The following is a 17373-nucleotide window of genomic DNA, read 5'->3' on the forward strand; positions in this document are numbered from 1 at the left end:
TTAGCTAAAAAATTGAGCCTATCGACACTCAAAGTTAAATCCCTGGAATGTATTTATACACATTTTGAAGAAATTTCAAAGAAAGAAGAATTTCTGTTACTGAATAAACATGAATTGAAGGATTTATTATTTAATGACAATCCTCATGGCGATTTTGAAGAAAGTGTCTTTTTGTCCATGGTTTCATGGATAAATTATGACAAATTAAATCGGACAGAATTAACCTTTGAGCTCCTTTCAATGATTCGTTTTCGAGCTCTTTCACCCAAGTTTATTGTGGAAAATAGAAAGTTGGTTTGTAAAACTGTGGAAGACTACGAACTGATTTGCAGTTGGCTCCAATGGCATTTGTCGCCTGATACACGTTCAAAATTACAACCAAATCGCCCTTCGATTCCAAGAAAAAAGACTGAAAAGCTTGCAATAATTGGAGTTAAGAATTGCAGTGAAATTTGTATTCAAACTTTAAATTCCAAAGGAAATACATGGTCCATCGAAATAAAAAAAAACGTTATCATCGACGCGATTAGATTCTTCAACGATTGTGATTGATAATAAACTGCTAGTAGTTGGAGGATACCTCAATGGTATGACTAATAGAATACAATGTTTAGACATGAACGCAATGGATTGGGTTGATTTTCCGCCAATGAATACACCTCGATCGGAATGTCAGTTAGCAGATTTAAATGGTTATTTATGTGTTTTTGGTCTCAATACCAAATATGTGCCATCTATAGAAATATATAGTTTTTCCACATGCAAATGGAATGGTTTACAACCAAGGTATCGACCAAGTGAATATAGCAAAATAACTGCCCACAATGGGATATTATACATTCTCGATTTTGAAAATGGATTTTTGCAATTTTATGATGTCTCTTCAAATAAATGGACTTCCAAAGCTATTGGGAAATCTTCACTCCGCAATTTTGGATTTGCTGCAACTGAAAGTTATTTGTATGTTATTGGTGGAAATGAAAATGGAGAATATATGAAAACTGTTAAACGATACGATTTATCTAATAATTCCTGGTGTGAATTGGCATCTTTATCAAGAGGTCTCGAGCACCCAACTACAAAAGTTCTTGGAAGTATAATTACGATTTGCGATGGATTTAATGTTGAAGAGTATGATATTGATATCGATAAATGGAATAAATTGAGTTGTTTACCAGAAGAAGTTAGATGGACAACTGTATCTATATCTAACACTGTTTTTAAATAATGAGTTGTTTATAAATTGTGTTTTCTTTTCCTTATTTTATGTATATTATAAAAAAAAATAAATTAATGTTTTTTTACTGCATAAATATATAAAGTTTTTCAATTCTTTTAAGGTTTTTTTTTTTATTCATTCAATTTTATTTATTAAAAAAAAACACATACTTTTATTAAATTTACAGGAGCAGTAGAAAAAATTTAAGCTAAGTTAGTAATCTTCAGGATAAATAACACCAACTTGTTTCCTTATGGAATCCTCAATGTGTGCTACAAGCAAACTTTCATTATGACTCATGTGTTCGCTTTGTAATTTGCCTTCGAGAATACATTTTCGTACTTCTTCAGCCTCATAGCGCAAACCTTCAGAATTGGGAAAATTTGTCTTGTGCTTTCCTTTGGGTAAAACCCATTCCTTTTGTTTGCCATCAATATCAATAATACTCGTTGGACACCAGAAATTAGGAAGCTAAAAAGTGAAAAATTGTATAATTATTACAATGACTGAGAAAAACTTGAATAGAAATTACAGTTATTTGTCCCTTGGACCCTTTAATGATGGCTTTGTTGTCGAGTTCTTTGCGAGCGCTTGTTTGAATTTTAGCGACTCTTCCTCCAGAATACTGCAACTCACCATCGATTGAGAGATCAACTCCGTCGGCATTTAGTTCACCGGTTGCCTTAATAACCTTCGGTGGTTCTTGGAAGGCCCATTGGGAAAGCTGTATCACATAAATACCTAAATCTAGAACTGTTCCACCTCCAAGTTCTTTTTTTCTGTACAAAAAAGAAGAATTCTTATAATCATTGAAGATTGACTTTAGCCCGCGTTTTTTTGAAGGGGATAGACTAATTCACTAGCGATTTTCAATAAAGCGAACTTTTGAAGAAAACAATGCGGATTTCAGTTGGTCGCGCAGATGATAATAGAACCAGATCTACTAGCCATCTGTTCTGTGAAGCAAAATAGTCTAATTCGTTTGTCCACCCAACAGAAAAGCACTATAAAAGAATGATATTAGATATGCAACATTTAATAGATATATTCAATATTTTGAATAATTCAGTACTTTGAATAGGAGATGAGGTTGTGAAGGGCTTAGCAGGATTTAATAAATACTATTAAACCTCAGTTTGTTAAAGGGAATTTCGTTAAATTTTATATTCAACTTAGTTTTATAAAGTTTAGTTTGATAAGAATTTTTGGATTTCTTATCAAATAATTAAATATTTTTTTATATTTTGGAATTTCGAAAATTTTGAATTTTGAAATAAAAAAACACATCCAAAACCGAAAATAATAACATTAAGGGGTCTATTATGGCTTGCGCGTCGAAGAATTTGGGAAACAATAATTTCGTTGTTTTCCTATTAGAAAACTACGATGATCAGTCTGCAATGCAGTCAAAATAACGTGAAAATATCATTTTTAAAACGCTTCTTAAGGCCTCAATAGCTTTGATTTGAGGTAGACAAAAGATTAGCGTTTAAATTAAAAAAAAAAAATTATTGCGGATTTTTGACAAAATTGATTTTTTGTATGAAAGTTTTGTTAAATTATCATTTTTTTTTTGTTATTTGACTTTTTTGAGAAAAACTAAAAATGCAGTTTTATTGTTTTGTATATTATGTAGGCCTTACAGTTATAGCTGTCAGTAAAATCCAGCAGTAATCTGAAATGTTTTACTGATGAGCGTTTATACTTTATAGCAATCAGTAAATTTACTTTATTGAATTAAATGCTTATTTGACATTCGCTCCTCAAAAAAATGTTTACTGATCATTTATCATTGCATCAGTAATTTGTTTAATGATGGCAGCGGAACAGTAAAAAAATGGAACGTCATCAGTATACCTCGAATTTTGCATACTTTCTTATTTTACATCGTATTGATACCAAACTTTGTATTTAGACGTTTTATCATTCATATAACAAAATTTAATGCATATCGAAAATGTGCAAAAAATATGCACACAAATATGCCAAAAATATGCAAAATATGCAAAATATAATAATAATTTAAATAAAGTAAACCAATAAAATTTATATTCTGCTCACTTTGCCGTGCCAACTTGATGTTTTTGGAGAGAAGCGTCAGCGCCTCTTAATCAATAATTTAGGAAAAATTATGGTTGTGTATTGTCACACAAATTATTTTGAACACCTATTGGTACAATTATGTATTCATTTGGTCTACTTTAATAGGTGAAAATAATTAATAAAATTTGAATATGTTTATTCGGCCTTATCACGTATTCCATCGTATCGGAAAATTTCTACGATTCCCGAATAAAATAATAACAAAATCTGGTTGTGGTGACGATTTGTGATTATTTTTTCGGCACTTAAATATAATTTTTTGATTTGTTAACATAGGAAATTTTTGCATGTTTTGCATATATTTTGCTTTTTGCATATATTATGGATATGCATTTCATGCAAAAAAAAATTAAATATGTATACCGCTTTCAACTTTATTTTCGATGAAACGAATTTTGAGTGTCATCAGAATTTACCTATCTTAATCCTTTAAAAATATGCAAATATGCAAAATCCGAGGTCTAGTCATCAGTAAAAAAGGAATGGATTTTTGGCATTTGGCAATCCGCTGTTCAGTAAAATGAAACTTCATCACTAAAATTTTCAAAATGCATTGTTTCCAAGTGCATTGTTTCTTTTTGAAAATATTAGTCAAAATATGCTTTCAACTTATTTCATCAATATTTTGCTCAAAATAAAAGTTTAAAGTCTTCAAAATAGCTAAACAAAATTTTTACTGATTGATTTTACCAACCAACTGCGTTTCTTTACTGAAAAATTTCAGTTTTATTTGTAAAATCATATAATTAAGCTCAAACTTGTAAAAGTAAATATGTAATGTTAATTTTATAACTCAATATTTTTTTTTTACAAAAATGAAATTCAAAAAAAGGGACATTTTTTTAGGCCTAAATAGTATTTTGAGGTAAAGGTATTTTTTCGAGAAAAACTTAAGTTTGGTAAGAATAGCTTAGATCATTATGTACACCTAGTTTAATCGAAATTGTTAGAGCCGTTTTCGAAAAAATTGCATTAACTCAAAAATTTTGTATTTTTAAGTGAGATATTAAAAAATAAAAAAAAAAAAAATTTGGGAATTACAAAAAAACCATTTGTAGGTACCAAACTTTAAGAAAATCAGTACACCGTTTAAAAATTCTGCTTTATGTACACTTTTTTTTGACTTCTATTATAATTAATGTTAGTTTTGATTTTTATCTCGAAAGTTTATTTTGACACGAAACCAATAAAAAATTGAATTGGGTCTATAACATTGTGGACAAACGAAAATTTTGTGTGTACAAACATGTACAAAAGGGGGACAAACGAATTAGACTAGTTTGGTTCAAAAATTTTGAGGTCACAGTTCTACCTTCACGGAGCTCTAGCCATCTACACTCCTGCTCAAATTTAACGCACATCATATTTATTTTACAGAAAAGTCCTATTATTACTTTATGTCACTGTATTTTGATTATTTTCTCAAATGAGATAGGAGACATCTTAAATTCAATCCTAAGTGGGCTTGAGGTCTTGTTTAATTTTTGACTATTTCTTACTCCGACGTTTCGACTGTGTTTACAGTCTTCTTCAGGGCTAATTATTTAGAAAATTAAAAAATCGTGATAAATGCTAAAAATCTAATTTTCTATACATACAGAATATTTTGTCTTTTAATCTTAAGAATTCAATCTTAAGAACTTCTAACTTTGGTTGGTTTTTCTTTGCTTTTATTGATTATAGTTTTAAATATTTCAAAAATTCAAAAAATTCGAAGTCTTGAAAAAGACGTTTCAAATTATCGAAATTTCAAAATATAAAAATTTTTAATTGTTTGATAACAAATTCAAAATTTCTTATCAAATCTAGCCTACAGAATCAAGTTAAACATGAATTCAACCTAAAATATTTCTTTGAAGAAACTGACTATAAATGTTACTGAGCCCTTCACAATCTGTTCTTCTATTAACAGTATTGTCTGTGTCTAATGTATGTAACATTTCTATTAACATTCTTTTGCTGTAATGTTTTTCTATCTGTAAAATATCTACGTCAATAAAATCTGGTCTATGGCCCTCATCAATACAATGCAAAGCTAAAGCCGTCTTTTGCGAGTGTCCGCCATTTATATCGGATACAGATAGAAAAACATTACAGCAAAAGAATGTTAATAGAAATGTTACATATATTAGACACAGACAATACTGTTAATAGAAGAACAGATTGTGAAGGGCTCAGTAACATTTATAGTCAGTTTCTTCAAAGAAATATTTTAGGTTGAATTCATGTTTAACTTGATTCTGTAGGCTAGATTTGATAAGAAATTTTGAATTTGTTATCAAACAATTAAAAATTTTTATATTTTGAAATTTCGATAATTCGAAACGTCTTTTTCAAGACTTCGAATTTTTTGAATTTTTGAAATATTTAAAACTATAATCAATAAAAGCAAAGAAAAACCAACCAAAGTTAGAAGTTCTTAAGATTGAATTCTTAAGATTAAAAGACAAAATATTCTGTAAGTATAGAAAATTAGTTTTTTAGCATTTATCACGATTTTTTAATTTTCTAAATAATTAGCCCTGAAGAAGACTGTAAACACAGTCGAAACGTCGGAGTAAGAAATAGTCAAAAATTAAACAAGACCTCAAGCCCACTTAGGATTGAATTTAAATTCTTTAAAAAAGGTCACGAAGATAGGAATAATTGGAGACATCTTAAGTTCAAGGTAGATTTGGGAGATATTTTCTGAATTCTGTCTATCAACCCGCTAACCTTTTAGAAAATAGTCATAAATTTTCATGGATTAAAATCTGCTTTATAGTACTTACGGAGTTAGTGATCTCTTCTAAACCTACCTAAGGTACCCAAAGATACCTGATATCATCGGACAGCATACGGTTCCAATCACCACTAGATTTGGCCCACAGTTTAGTCTGATGTACGATAATGCACGCTAGAGTGGATCGAGAATATTTTCATGATTTTAATACGCCAGTTTTCGATTGACCACACGGAAATCCAGATTTAAATTTAATAGAATATGTCTAGGAAATGTTGGAGATGCATTCGCGACCGAAATCCACCTCCAAGCAGTCTTGATCGACTGAAAAATGGAGTGAACGAAGAGTTAAGACAAAACCTTCAAAAGTTCAATCGTGGAATGACCAGACGACGACTCCAAGTTTTCAGTATGCGCTAGAGGACAAAATACCAAGTATTGAATAAAATTATTAGAAAGAACTGTCACTTGCTTCCATTTTTTTAAAACTGAAAATTATTTGAGTATCAGTTTTCAGACATTGAATTGTTAAATTTGGTCCATTATACATTATACTGTTGAAGTTTAGCTTTTTTTTCAAATTTCTTAACAATAAGCAAATACTAAAAAAATATATCAAAGAATTTTGAAATCATTTTAAATAAGATACAGGGATATAACTAAAGAAGAAAAAAGTGTGGGTTAATTTTGAGCAGGAGTGTATATTCTCAAGTTGCCTCCCACCAAAGAAACGCATATTTTATTTTGATTAGACTAAGACTTACTGCATTCTATCCACATCCATTAAATCAAATCCAAATGAGACGTTTACTTCTTCAATATCTCCCAAGACTCCACTTGCAATCTGTTTCCGGACATATTGATAAGCTGGGAAGAAACGTGACCAAACAGCTTCCATGAGGAATAACTTCTTTCGTTCGGCATAAGTTATAAGTTTTTTAGCTTGTTTCTCATTCATGCACAGAGGCTTTTCAACTAAAATATGTTTACCATGTTCCAACATCATCATACCAATTTCAAAATGTTGTGGATTCAAGGCTCCAATGTAGACAACATCTTTGGAATGATACTAATCTTTTAAGAATACAGTTAAATATAACTAATTAATAACTTACCAATTTCTTTTGATTCAGCCAAGTCTTCATAATTTCCCAATGCATTTGGTATTTCATGCAAATTGGCAAATTGTTCAGCACGTTTCTTGTCACGAGCTGCAATTGCAACGACACTATGTTCATCGCTGGGCAATGTGCTAAGACCGGTGACAAAGTCATGACTTATTTTGCCGGCTGAGACAATACCCCAACGTAATGGTGCCATGGATGATGCTGCAATAGAAATGTGCCGATAGAAATTACTGTATAATTTATTTATTCGATAATTATTGATAATTTTAATTGGGAAATTTATTATATATTTTGCCATGATAATTTTGAATTGTTATAATTAAACAATAAGAATGCTCAATTACCTAATGGTTTGTGTTTCTAAAATTGAAAGAAAAAGTGAGAGTTTTTGGCAAATAATTTTGTTTTTTTTTTTTCAATTTTATTTGTATTTTTGACTTTATTCTTCTGGTTTTTGATACTTTTTGCATAAATGCATGTACATTCTTTTTTTTTTTGTTACTACCGTGACAGCTGACAGTTTTTTATAGGGTAAATGGTTTTTTGTTTGTCAGTTTTTGTTTTAGAATTTTAGGGTTTGTTTGATTCATGTCGTGTTCCCTTCAAGCAAGAAAACGGAGTTCAGAAAAGACACTCCGACCTCCGACCGCGAAAGACGGGGTTGCACTCACACACTTGCAACTTTTTGTATATGAATACAAAGTCGAAGGAGAAATCGTGGTGAAAAAACCAATACATATAAAATCGGCTCCACGGTGATTCTAATTTCCATACTAATTTGAGCCACCTTCGGACCAGTTTCTGCCTCGAAGTCGGACTCAGCTCCGCCTGAGACGGAGCGGATGCAGACCGAGGTCGGACCTGTTTGCTTGAAGGGTTGCTATACTCACATGTCGTTTTCGATCACAGCACACATAAAAAGGTAATATATTCCGAACTGAAATTGGTCACCAAATTGTCAAAACATGACAATTTGGCGACCATAATGTCAGCTACCGCAATTCTTATTTCTTTTATTTTCGACAAAAAACGCACAAAACCGTAAAACCACTCACATCACTTATTTTTAAACAATTAGTCAGCTATTACATGAAGCCTCAAGAGGCGCGACTCTTCTTAAACATAATGAGTGCAAAAGAGAAAAAAGATGAAAGAAAAAATTATCCGACCGGAGAGTGGTGGGTTGTGAGTCCGAGACTCTTTTTTGACGTTTCTTTTTCCACTTTTTCTTTTTTCAACATTCCCTCTCATTTCTTTTTGCTTCTTGGTGCAATACAACAACAACAAATTTTAAATCAAAAGAGAAATGTCAAATTTGAGTCCTTGACTCAAAATGATTATCAAAAGAAAATTAGAAAATAGAGTCAAGCTTCGTGTAATAGCTGACTGTCTTTGTGTAGAAGCAGACTTATTTTTCAATAATTTAGTAACCAAACAGAGCTGTGAGTTTTTAAATTAAATTTGGCAGCACCAAAATAAATTTTGCCATTTCTGCCATGCAAGGGAATTTTTGTTGTTGCTTGAAATAAAAAATTCCTTCTTATCAGTGGTTTGTCTTCGTTTGTTTTTTGGTGTTGCAATTTTTAATTAAAAATAAATTTATATCATAAAAAAAGACCAACAAATTATCACCAAAAAAAGTAACTGAGTAACCAAACAGAGCTGTTACTTTTTAAGAAATTTGGCAGCACCAAAATAAATTTTGACATTTCAGCCATGCAAGGGAATTTTTGTTGATGCTTGAAATAAAAAATTCCTTCTTATCAGTGGTTTGTCGTCGTTTGTTTTTTGGTGTTGCAATTTTTGATTAAAAATAAATTTATATCATAAAAAAAGACCAACAAATTATCACTGTTTCACACAAATAAACAACCCATTAAGCAATGGAAACTCAAGAAAACTTAGCAGCAAATTTCTGTGGTCTTCTGAGTGCCCAAAATATCAAAGGTAAACTTCCAGAATTCCGTCACACCCTTGTCTAGGAATTAATAAAATTTTCTACTCCCTCTAATTTTTCTTTATCAGAAACTGCCAACGAATGGAGAATTCTTGGCCAAGAACAAGATGGATCATTGCTAACGTCTTGTATATTTTCAAATGAAAACAATGAAAAGCACTCTTGCATTGGTCAATATTTTGCATTACCAAAATCATTTCGCATTCTCTATCGATTTTCCAAGCAAGAGAATATCATTCAAGCATCGGTAAACAGTGCAGTTTCGTTGTTGGTGTACGTTGTCAAGAATGAAATTAAAACTGGCTCCGAAGAGGAGCCAGTTTGTACTTATCATTATTCACCGTACATTGTCGAATTGAAGAACACTCCAACGAAACCACCCGAATTGATAACAAAAGAGAGTTCCATTAAACAAGTGATGGCTCAGTTTTTGTGGAAGAAAGAGACAAAGTTTGATCAAGTTTACTTGGATAAATTTCTTGTGTTGACCCATGAGGAATGTAAGTTGGTTTAGTTTGAATTAAATTTTTGAACAACGTCTTTATTTTATGTATTCAATCTATTTCAGCTGTAATGCTTTACACATCGACCATAAATGCTGAAAAGGACCAATTTGGAGATACACCAACATCGATTGATTTCACCGATGAAGATTCATGGTCGTTGGATGAAAATCTCACAGCCGAAATGATAGCTAAGAATTTTGTATGGGCTCAATGGGATTGTGAGAATCAAGCTCTATATTATATTCATATGAAGTCGAAGGCAAAAAGTTCCAGTTCGATTATTAGCAAAGATGATGAGGAGAGGACCCCACCAACTCCTACTTTGTCGGCATTTCAATTCAATGATAAGCTGCCGACAGAAACTGTGGTAAGTAGGATTCAATCATAAATAAAATATTATTAAAACTAGATGATAATATAAGTGCTGGTCCAGATGGCTTACCTGCTTTTATGTTTGAAAAATGTTTGTCTTATCTGTCTGACCCCTTATCTCTTTTTCAATGAGTCCTTAAAACGCTCGCTTACACCGATTCATAAAATGGAGCCGAACATTTGGTCACTAATTTATCGTCCCATAGCCAAACTGTCCGTTATTCTCAAAACTTTTTGAATCTCTAGTATGTGAAACTCTTTCCTTCAATTGTTCCTCTGTTCTATGTGAAAATCAACATGGATTTGTGAAGAAGAAATTGACGATAACAAACTTACTAGATTTTATAACATTTTGTGTCGATGTTTTTGAGAAAAAGCAACAAGTTGATTGGACATTTACTGACTTCAGTAAAGCATTCTAAAATCAAAGTCATGAAGTACTTTTAAAAAACCTAAAACGAATTAGACTAATTGACAACTTTGTTTAATGGACTTGTAGACAGGACTTCATAACTTGTAGACAGGTACTACTTTGTAATTTTCAAAAATGACTGTTCTGAGAAATTTATAGTACATATAAATGACCTTCCTTCTTTTTTCCAAAACTCAAAACTTTATTTTATGCTGACGGACGACGTGAAAATATTTCGAACAATAAACTTCCTATCCTTCCTATTTTGTGAATAGTGTTGAACAAATCGTCTTATATTAAATATTGACAAGTGTAAATCAATTAGCTTTACACGAAAACGAAATTCAATTCAATATGAGATAAATTCGTCGCAATTTGTCGCAATTGTCAAGTTTTTCTGACTTCGGAATCAATATAGATCCGAACCTAACTTTTACTGATCATTATAAAATAGGGATAGTAAGAGGTTCCATGTCTTTTTCACTGCTAGATCGACTGAATTTTTAATGTTGGGCGTGCTGGTTTATGATATAGGTTACCAGTTTGTGTACTTTGTATTAGATCTAACTATGGCGTCAACAGCTTATTACTCAGTTAATTAATATTTTTTAATAAAAACTTTCACATAATTGATTCTGTAAGTGATAATGTTTAATCTCATAAGTTCAAAAATAGCTTCTTTAACGGCTGCCGGAAGAAGAATCATTAAGTTAGCAAATAAAAAAAGATAGTTTGCGTATTAGACGTTTGTACCTACATATATACTCAATAAAAATTAGTTTTTAAAAGTGTAGTCTTTTTTTGTGTGATTATGTCTGATAGAATATATCCGTGCGACTCGCGTTATTAACTATAACTTGAAGAAGTAAAAGGCGAAGACTTTTTATTAAAAGCGTCTACCCACAACTTTTTTTAATTGCTGGACAGATGTCGTTTTTTAATTGTGCATCAAAAATTAAATCCATTTTCTTCAAACAAAAATTACAAATTGCACAATTTCGACAAAAAATAAAATGCCGAAATCAGAATAAAAATCAATAAAAGCAAAAAGTATCTATTTAAAAAGACATCAAATCTCAAAACTGCTAATTAAATTTTCGAATGAATGCAAAAAATCCAACCAAATCAAGTTTTATCGTCGCTAGACTGTCGATTTTTAGGTTCTAACTTTTAGGACGTCCTAAGCGAAAATCGGTACCAATTTGACAGTTCTAGGGTTTAGAACTTGTGTGAAGAAATCACTTGGTACCGATTTGAGTACTAACGATTGGTATAATAACCAGGTACTAGCAGATTTTGAGGAGCTAGCTAGTACCGAGTCCTAACTAGTACTCGGTCCTAAATTGACAGTTCTAGGGCTTAGTACTTGAGTGAAGAAATGAGTTGATACCGATTTGAGTACTAACTTTAGGACTAGGACAGGTATTAGCGCTAGGACTCTGTGAAGAAATCGGCCGTAATCAATTCAATCAGTACATTTGATTTCAGTTTTTTTTAATTTATTTTTATTGTGATTAATTAACAATATAATTATCACTAATAATATTGAGTTTATGTTTAATCATTTCTATTGTTAGAATGTAAGCCATATAACAATAGCATTTAATATATTTATAAATAAATAGTGAAAATATTTTTCAATTGACTCCAAATCTCTATAGATAAGCAGATGACCATAGATTATCATCGAAATATATTGAAAAAGAAGTTAGTTTCCTCGAACTCAAGACCTCTTTAAACTCACTCAAAAGGAAGACCCCAAGCTATGACCGAATCTCATATCATATGATGATGTATCTTCTTGAAACTATACAACAAGGCACCTAACCCCATTCCTGGAAAGTTAGTTTCATAGTACCGATCCCAAAACCTATAAAAAGCTTATCGGAAAAATTTAAACAGGTCTTGAAAGAAGAAAAACAGTTTTTATAGAAACCATTACTAAATATGTTCAAACAATTTTCCTTATATAAGAGAATAAGGTCCGAAGTAGAAAAAAAAACTTTTTTTTTGCATTTTCTAACCGTTATATTTCATCGTGCTGTTCAGTTCAGCACATCGAAAACCTTTACGGCCATATTATTCACTAGTTTAAAAAATACATCTGGATGTAAAATTGTTAAATGTCAAAAATAAATCCAAATCCAAAATAGTTTTCCCGATTTTAACTATGAAAATAGTTAAAAATTACTATTTCTTTCTTTGTGTGATAGTGAATATCATGGAATTGAATTTGTTTTTTTACATTTCAATTTCTTTATATCCAGATGTACTAGTGAATCAAATCATCAATCAATGGCCGTTAGAAAAGTTTATTTTTGTTTCGGCAAAAAAAAGGTTTAGTTTTGTTAAAAAATGTAATGTCTAAATGTAATGACTATAGTCGAGCTCAAGAATCTTGAAAATGCACTTGCAGATCTAAATGTATGGTGTTACCACTAAGGGTCCATCATCTTACCTGATTAAAGTTAAGATTTGCACGTTTGCAAAAAAATAAATTGTAATTCAACCCTTCAAAATATCCACCTATAAGATGCTTACACCGCAGAAACCATTTAACATCTCACTGCGCCTTATGTCCTCTACAATGTGAGACTATAAGCTCGCTTTCACCTTCAAAGAGAGATTTCCTGAAAGTAATTAAAACTTGCTTGGACCACCATTATTCGACCATAAACCCAACGGCCGAATCAAATATGAACCCCACAGAAACCACAAAAAAACAAATTAATAAATGTTTCATACGCCTTCGACTTGGCCACTCAGTTGACGCATAGCCAAATGCCATATGCTCAAGAATGAAAGCGCTCCACTCTGCCATCTTTGACAACAATTAACATCTTTTCTTTGAATGTACTTAAAACAATGATCTATGTAAATCACTTTTCGATAAAAATTGAATCGACCTTTTCTAAAAACCTTCTATTGACAACATAAAGAATGTATGTATAAACATTAAAATAACATTTAAAATCAAATCTATTATATGACAAAACTTAGAAGCTTAGATATGTGTGGGGCTATCAGAGATCTGTGAAGTTCACAGACCTCTGAAGGCACCATATATACTATTTATAACATAATTATTAATATACTTTTTTTCGCCAGTTGCGCCAAGTCCAGGAAGCTAGCGCTTTAACAGTTTTTAATTATTATATAAATTTATTTATATTGTAATAATAATAATAAATAATGAATACAAATATATAATTATTTTTTTTTTTACTTTCAGTTAAACATTCCATTAAATCTACCAAAGATACCACACACAACAAACGCTTCAAATTGCTACGAAGACGACACAGTACCCCTTCGAATTCATGACACCTCTCTCAATCTAATCATTCTCGCCGATGAGTCTGGCATGTTATTCGTTTGCCACTACTATCTCTATCAAAATATAAAACCACCTGCAGATGACTCAAGTCCAGCAAATTCCGATGTTCATTTTGCTTATTCAGTTACACTTTTGCATCATGGTTGTGTGGTGCATTGTGTAATGCCAGGAATTCCATGGGATAAAGCAAAGCTACTTAAGCCAACATTTGCCCTTCAAGGTGGTCATCATATGCTTGTATTTCAACCAGATTTATTCGTTCATCTACTCGATGTTGGTCTATCGCATGAACCTTGCTGTCATATCGTTTGTCCAGCTTACAACAAAACTCCCCTTACCCATTTAGTACCGTGCAAGAATTGGGACAAATTGGCATATGATTCAGCAACATTGGATGTTTTCTCATTAAGCATTCCCAAAGCTCATCTTATTGAGGCATTCCGCAATGATACCTCAGTTGATAATCGTTTGAGTATGATTCATTATTTTCTCGTCCATTCCAATGATATGGATGTTCTATCTGAATTACTCAGTATAATAATGGAACAACCACTTAGCTTCGATACGGTTCCTCTTCTCAAAGAAGCTCTAGTTGCTGGCAGCTATTCATCGGCCAAACGAGGACTTCCCACTGAAGCTCTACTTTTAACTCGCCTCCTTCCACTTACAACTTCGGTTATATCAAAGCCAATGCAAGCTAAAGTTGCCGATCTAAGTGTTGGTCTATCGCATGAGAATCTCTGGAACACAACCATGATGTTGTTGTCGCCACAACAACGTCTAACTCCGTATGGAGTGGATATTTGGTCAAAATTATGGGAGAATCTAAATGAAAACAACAAGGACAAGAATCGCTTTACTGCCGAGCAAGTAAGTGAAAAGTTAATGTTCTCGTTGGCATGCTACCAGCCAGAGGCACTATCCAGATGTACAACACCGCTATCGCCAGCCGGGCCGAATGCTGGAGATTTTGCAACTGCTGTGCGACGCATGCAAAATGAGCCCTTGCCATTTGTAGAGCTGGAAACTTGTACAGCTACAAAGCAAGAACATGTTATTTCGGTTGTAAGTTTAACTAAAATAAAACAAGACATAGGAATAGTTTGCTTCATTAATTTTTGTTTGTCTAGAATTTACGTGAATTAAGCGTTCATTTAGTGAAAAATTCAACAAATAAAAACACTGGATTCCGCTGGTTGAAAGAGACATTCTTTGAACGATCACAAACACCAGCCCATGTTCATGCAGTTGCTTCACAATATGTTGCCGCTCAATTGGAACTATCGAGAGCTTTGTGTGCTTTAGTTTGCAGGGCAGCTGGAATCGATGCTCGTGTTGAAGTTGTTCGTGGTTTTCCATTGATGTAAGAGAGTTTTTGTAATTTTTGAAAATTGATTTTCATTATTTTTTTCTGTTGCAGTGATCAACTTAGTAATGATCAACAATATTCGCTGTTTTTGATACTCGAACGTTTTTGCCTTGCTGTAGATTCAATTGCATTTCCTTTGCCACAAGGATTCTCATCGTTCTTTGCCTATTTGGGTTACAGAGCACTTTCATACGATATGTTTTATCAATATGCTTCGAATCATGTTTTCGAGCTGCAAATTGATGTTATGAAAACTATTCTTAACGGTTTGTCCTTCTATATTTTTTTAAAATCTTCTTTAGATAATTTTTTGTTGTACAGACATAAAAGATACACCTGATGGTATTGAGCGAAAGCTATCTTTGCTCTCTTGCTTGCCCAAGTCAAGAGCTCAGAGGCTACTCAAGAATTGGAATCATCCGGAGAGTCTTATGATTCGAGGTCGAGAACACGCAGCCAATATTCTATCGGGAAATCTTGGACAACCACGCGGAAGTAGTAGCAGTAGCACGAGTGCTCGAAGTACCAAACATATCACAGGTATGAATGTTGCATTAATTTATTGTCATCGATATTCTTTTTACTATTCAAATTTTTAGTTGAAATAGACTCGATGTCTAAATCAAGTGATAACTTCAATCTCATATTGTCATACATTTTCATAGCCATTTTGATTTTGATTCCACTCATTGCATTTGTAAAGCTTAAATACACTTTGATGAATAATTGATTTATTATTATTATTTATTTAGTTTTGGGTAAGCATCTTATATGTTTTTGATTTTACGTGTTGTGTAGGTTTGCATTTGTATTTTGTCGAAAGGTCCTCATTTCATTCTGTTGTTTTTTGTTTTGTTTTTTTAAGTTTATGATCATAAAAACATTCAATAACAAAATTTATGAATATTATCAAATTTTAGGCCTAACTGCAGATAGACTTTCTCCTTTGGACTCGTTTTTGGATCTTTTGACTGCAAAAGCTAGCCTCAATGAATTGGACTTTAATTTGCTAATTGAGACAACTGTAACATCAATGGAACAACTAAAGAAGAATTAATTTAAAACAAATCATTTCAATGCTTCGTAAAGATTAATTTGTTTTCTCTTCAGATTTTGTTTAAATTCTTGTGATATAAATTAGGTTCCTTAGTTTGTAGATTTAATTAAATTTATAAGCTTTCCTTTGCATTTAAAATTACTTAAACAAAACCATAATTAGTACCTTTAGAAATACCTAACAACAAATACTGTTTTTTGTGCCAAAAGAACTCTTTAAATTTAACATAGTAACTTACAAAGATTAAATATGTATCATTTATTTATGTACTCGTAGTGTGCCATTTTTAATGAAATGGAAATGTGTAATTATGAGGCTTTAGCACTTTTTTTTCCAATTGACTGATTTTATTTTATTATAATATTTTTGGTTTACGTCTTGTATATAATGTTTGAGGATACAGGACAGTTTATCTGTTTTTTTTTGTTTAATTTTGTATTTCTTAAGATATTATTATTATATTGTATTAGAAAATGTTATTTAAATAATGTTTTTTGTTAATTATTGTATTTAAAAAAAAGTAATATGTATTTCATTTCAGAAATATTTAATATATGTAATTCAATAAAGACATTTCTACTCGTTAAAAAGATAAAACGTAAATGCATGTTTGCAAAGATTCAGGTAATTTCAATTAAAAATCAGAGCTTTTATTACGTACAGCTGGCGATATTGAAATCAAGAGACCTTACTTACTTACCACAATCTACCAATAATAGATGATCACAAGAGTGTATTTTTTTTTTAACCTTTCTTTCAAATTACCGCGTGCAATTTACGGTCTTTTGAACTTATTGTGATTATTTTTTTTTCCACAATACAATTTTAGAGTAGTCGAGTTATATTTTTTAACTTATTTTTTTTTTTATTCACCCCTATTACGTAAGTCGTTTGTATGTACTAAAACGACAAGAAAACGACTTGCTCTAGGAGCGCTAATTTGTGTGAAATTTACATTTTAAATTCGCAGTTCCCTCCGCTTTTCTTCCTTCTTCCCTATGACACTAGAATGATTTTCCTTAAACTTCAATTTTGTCGTCGAGAGCGAGTCGTTTTTGTGTCGTTTTAGTACAAACGACTTCGGACGTTCGGAGTAATTTTTTTTATACTTTTGTGGCGTTAAAGAACACAAAACCTTCAAAAATGCAAAAATAAGTACTAAAAGGGTGAAAGAAAACGACATAAATTGTTT

The 17373-nt window shown here is 31.7% G+C and overlaps 3 protein-coding genes across 4 annotated transcripts; 2 read left to right on the plus strand and 1 right to left on the minus strand.

The window, feature by feature from the left end:
• On the plus strand, positions 1-1296 carry LOC129915700 (influenza virus NS1A-binding protein-like). The gene has a single exon (XM_055995356.1). The coding sequence runs from the start codon at positions 590-592 to the stop codon at positions 1226-1228; it is 639 nt and encodes a 212-aa protein (XP_055851331.1). The 5' UTR covers positions 1-589; the 3' UTR covers positions 1229-1296.
• A 53-nt stretch (positions 1297-1349) lies between these two features.
• Positions 1350-7673, minus strand: LOC129915679 (trans-1,2-dihydrobenzene-1,2-diol dehydrogenase-like). The gene is made up of 5 exons (XM_055995337.1): positions 7516-7673; positions 7160-7372; positions 6809-7100; positions 1752-1998; positions 1350-1690 (listed from the first exon to the last, which is right to left on the minus strand). Exons 2-5 carry the CDS (start codon positions 7362-7364, stop codon positions 1433-1435), a joined length of 1002 nt encoding a protein of 333 aa, XP_055851312.1. The 5' UTR covers positions 7365-7372; positions 7516-7673; the 3' UTR covers positions 1350-1432.
• Positions 7674-8907: 1234 nt separating this feature from the next.
• On the plus strand, positions 8908-16529 carry LOC129915483 (protein pigeon). Of its 2 annotated transcripts, none has more exons than XM_055995035.1 (8): positions 8908-9118; positions 9197-9628; positions 9697-10001; positions 13651-14820; positions 14886-15118; positions 15176-15390; positions 15446-15664; positions 16045-16529. In XM_055995035.1, the coding sequence occupies exons 1-8, from the start codon at positions 9055-9057 to the stop codon at positions 16179-16181; spliced, it is 2775 nt and encodes a 924-aa protein (XP_055851010.1). In that variant the 5' UTR covers positions 8908-9054; the 3' UTR covers positions 16182-16529. The 2 variants fall into 2 exon arrangements, with proteins under 2 accessions (XP_055851010.1, XP_055851019.1); XM_055995044.1 differs by lacking the exon at positions 16045-16529 and adding an exon at positions 15724-15869.
• The last annotated feature ends 844 nt before the right edge of the window (positions 16530-17373 follow it).

This window comes from Episyrphus balteatus, chromosome 1, assembly GCF_945859705.1.
Source record: "Episyrphus balteatus chromosome 1, idEpiBalt1.1, whole genome shotgun sequence".
In the NCBI taxonomy this organism is placed as follows: domain Eukaryota; kingdom Metazoa; phylum Arthropoda; class Insecta; order Diptera; family Syrphidae; genus Episyrphus; species Episyrphus balteatus.

Coding starts and splice junctions, on each gene's coding strand:
- LOC129915483 (XM_055995035.1), top strand. CDS start 9,055: ATGGAAACTCAAGAAAACTTAGCAGCAAATTTCTGTGGTCTTCTGAGT. Junction 9,119..9,196: donor GAGTGCCCAAAATATCAAAG/GTAAACTTCCAG, acceptor TTTCTTTATCAG/AAACTGCCAACGAATGGAGA. Junction 10,002..13,650: donor AGCTGCCGACAGAAACTGTG/GTAAGTAGGATT, acceptor TTTTACTTTCAG/TTAAACATTCCATTAAATCT.
- LOC129915700 (XM_055995356.1), top strand. CDS start 590: ATGACTAATAGAATACAATGTTTAGACATGAACGCAATGGATTGGGTT.
- LOC129915679 (XM_055995337.1), bottom strand. CDS start 7,364: ATGGCACCATTACGTTGGGGTATTGTCTCAGCCGGCAAAATAAGTCAT. Junction 1,999..6,808: donor ATGGATGTGGATAGAATGCA/GTAAGTCTTAGT, acceptor TTTTTTGTACAG/AAAAAAAGAACTTGGAGGTG. Junction 1,691..1,751: donor GGTCCAAGGGACAAATAACT/GTAATTTCTATT, acceptor TTCACTTTTTAG/CTTCCTAATTTCTGGTGTCC.